The 3,367-nt window shown below is 40.4% G+C and overlaps 1 protein-coding gene across 10 annotated transcripts in view; it reads left to right on the plus strand.

Moving 5' to 3' along the window:
* The window catches only part of LOC103482112 (rho GTPase-activating protein 23-like), a 126,896-nt gene that overhangs the window by 70,855 nt on the left and 52,674 nt on the right, over positions 1-3,367 (plus strand). For 6 of the 10 annotated variants that reach the window (XM_008438047.2, XM_017310862.1, XM_017310859.1 and 3 more), the window contains exon 4: positions 1,680-1,775. The exons of the other annotated variants lie outside the window; for them this stretch is intronic. In XM_008438047.2, the coding sequence (XP_008436269.1) occupies positions 1,680-1,775 (96 nt within the window). The remainder of the gene's footprint in view (positions 1-1,679; positions 1,776-3,367) is intronic. 10 annotated transcript variants of the gene reach the window in all.

Genomic DNA, 3,367 nt, shown 5'->3' on the forward strand with positions numbered 1-3,367 from the left:
CTCCGGGTACTCCGGTTTCCTCCCACAGTCCAAAAACATGACTGTCAGGTTAATTGGCCTCTCCAAATTGCCCCTAGGAGTGAGTGTGTGTGTGCATGGTTGTGTGTCCTGTGTGTCTCTGTGTTGCCCTGCGACAGACTGGTGACCTGTCCAGGGTGACCCCGCCTCTCACCTGATACGCTAGCTGGAGATGGGCACCAGCACCCCTCCCGACCCCACTGAGGGACAAGGGTGTAAGAAAATGGATGGATGGTGACATACTGCAGCTTTAATTTAACCCAGGAGAGGGCAGGTCAGGAGGGACATGGGTTAGAGCTGCTGCTGACTGACTCATATGTTGTTCAGTGGTAAAAGGTACAAGGACAAGTTAAATATATGAATATGTTGGTTATTTCTTTCCTTAATTCATTAAATGCTAGTGAAATGGAGGTAATCAGTAGTCTGTAGCTAACTACGCTAAATGGTTGATAATCTCATACAGTCTACTCACCTCTCTTGGAGAAAAACTGAGCTATAAATTGACACTCTTGCCTTTTTCTCTCTCTCCCTTTCTCTATTTTTATTTTTTTGAAAACCTGATTTTATAACTTTTCTTAGTAGCATAGTAACTGCCACAGTTGTTCGTGTCTTCCAGACTGCTGCTAAGAGCGTCACTCTCAAACGTTCCAAGCAGGAATGAACCATTTAACGCAGATAGGGGAGTTCAGGGCAAATATGGATGTGTGTTTTTTGATCTGGGAGTGGGAACATTACATTTTTACTGCTTAAAACAATCTTCGAAAATACAATATGATTAATTTTGTTTTTGACAGGGCCCCGATTTTTTAATTTTTTTATTTCTATGAACAATAAATAAATAAATTGTGGAGGGCCCCCTGTTGGTCAGGGCCCCTAGAATTGTCATCACTTTTCCCCCCTATACCGGGCCCCTGGTCACGGCTGCACAGTGCACCAGTTGATTTTTTTACAGCAGACAGCTGCTCCTCTGTCTTGCAGGTACTGCGTACCTCCGCTAAATCTTTTAGGGGTACGCAGTACCCGACCGTACCCACCTACTTTCACCCCTGGTCCCAGCTGTGGACATTTCAGCAAACTGCAAGTCAAGAGATCAGAGAAGGCACTGGACTGGTTGAGAACGCCAGATACACATACATGGACAGATTTGAGTATAAATACTCCCTGCTCTTTGCGAGAGATGGGGGTTTCTGTGAGAATACTTAGAATGTGATTTGTGTAATGCTGGAGTGTCCAGAACCCTCCAACATTGGTCCAAATGAAGCAGACATAAATGGAGTTCGGTGTGATGATTTGTTTTTGTTATTAGCTACCTTAGCTACCCCAATAATGTCCTAGTTCAAGTTCAGAAGGCTGTGGAGGTTTTAAACACAATGGACTCAAAGATGGAGAAAATAGATCAAGATGACAGAATGTTAAGATTATACAGTTAATTGTTAGTTGTTTCCCTCTTTATAACTGTGCTACACATCCCATAATTGTTCCTGATCATCTAAAGATGTATGTTAAAACAAACCTGCCTTACTGAGTCCTACAAAAGCTATACAAATGTACTTTTCTCCATTTTAATGAACAAAATTTAACTTTGGTATGTGGGGTTTGCTGTGTCTATTTGGGTAAACGTTTTCTGACCTGAAATATTATATGTCTGTGTTTCTTTAAAGTGGAGAGTCAGCGAGCTTGCTTGGAGCCAATGGACACCATTTTTGTGAAAAGTGTGAAAGAAAATGGCCCTGCTCAACAAGCTGGACTGTGTATTGGTAAAATACATGCATGAACTCACTCCAACTAAAGTCTGAAATAAATCTAGAATATTCAAGAACCTGAGAGTTGATTCATAAAATGTTAAGATTGGTTGAAAAAAAATATTATATAAAACATTTTTCAGGAACTCAGTTCAGTAAATCAAACACATTAATGTAGATTAGTTTCATACATAATGTTTTCAAACTTTATTGTTTCTGTTATTTTGATTTTCTGCTTATAGTTAAAAATGTAAACTTAGAATATTACTTCAGACTAATGAAAAACATTTTTTAATCCAGAAATAAAGGTTTAACAAAAATGTTTAATACCTGCTTAAGGCCAACCCAAATCAACTTTATTCATAAGCGCTTAAAAAACAGCAAAACTGACCAAAGTGCTGAACAAGGTTGTTACTTTTAAAAGGTACTTTTAATCTGACAACGAGCTCCATTGGAATGCCTCTAATTTATTGCATATGATATACTTTTCAGGTCTGCACAGCACTGTTGCCTTGCAGCAAGAAAGTTCTGGGTTCAAATTCTGGCTCGGGATATTTCTGCATGGAATTTGCATATTCTCCCTGTGCATATGTGTGGGTTCTCTCCTGGTATTCCGGCTTCCTCCCACAGTCCAAAAACATGACTGTTTGGTTAATTGGTCTCTCTAAATTCTCCTTAGGTGTGAGTGTGCGTGCATGACTGATTGTCCTGTCTGTCTGTGTTGCTATGTGATGGACTGGCGACCTGTTCAGGGTGACCCCGCCTCTCGCCCATTGACCTCTGGAGATAGGCACCAGCACCCATCATGATCCCCCCCAGGAATAATGAATGGATATAATTTTCAAAATGCAGGTGGTTTTTCCTTAGTTTTAATCAACAGGTTAAAAGTGATTGACTTTCTAAACAAAAGTACATGTGCTGGTCAAAGAGTTTGAATATCACAAAAAAGTCAATTTAAATCAGTAATCCCATTCAAAAAGTGAAATTTGTGTATTATATTCATTCATTATAAGAGTAACTAATAAGTTACGGTTATTATAACATTATAAATGAATGTTAAATCAGAGAAAMWWAAAGGTTATAAATGTGATTTTGACATTGAACTAAAAATGGTGTAAAATGTAACTGTAATTAAAGGTCACTGATGTTGTGTTGGAGGTAGATGGTAGGTGAAAGGTCAGGGGGAAAGAGGAACTGATAGGAGAGCGGAGATGACCAAGACCTTATTGCTAAACTTAAACTTTTCTAAGAAAAGAGAACAGACATCAGGACATAACTTCTCCAAGGTGATGGATATGAGATCATCTGTCCAAGCAGTCAGCCAATGAGAGGCACAGCAACAAAGCTAGCCAATGCAAACACACCAAAAGGGTGGATAAACCCTTTATAAGGTGGGTGCAACAGAGGAATCTTTGGTTGGATCCTTCAGGCAGCTTCGAGCCAAGACGGAGATGGACAAAGAACTCTGCAGCTGAAGAAGAGCCGGGGCCACAGAGCYGAAGACTGTTCTGCACATGGGGACCAACCCGTTAGCCCCGCAACATGTGGCTTCAAATCGCACTTCTCTCAACAGCTGGGTTCAGACCCCAAAGACAAAGACCAAGGCA

The sequence above is a fragment of the Poecilia reticulata genome, linkage group LG19 (genome assembly GCF_000633615.1).
Source record: "Poecilia reticulata strain Guanapo linkage group LG19, Guppy_female_1.0+MT, whole genome shotgun sequence".
NCBI lineage: Eukaryota > Metazoa > Chordata > Actinopteri > Cyprinodontiformes > Poeciliidae > Poecilia > Poecilia reticulata.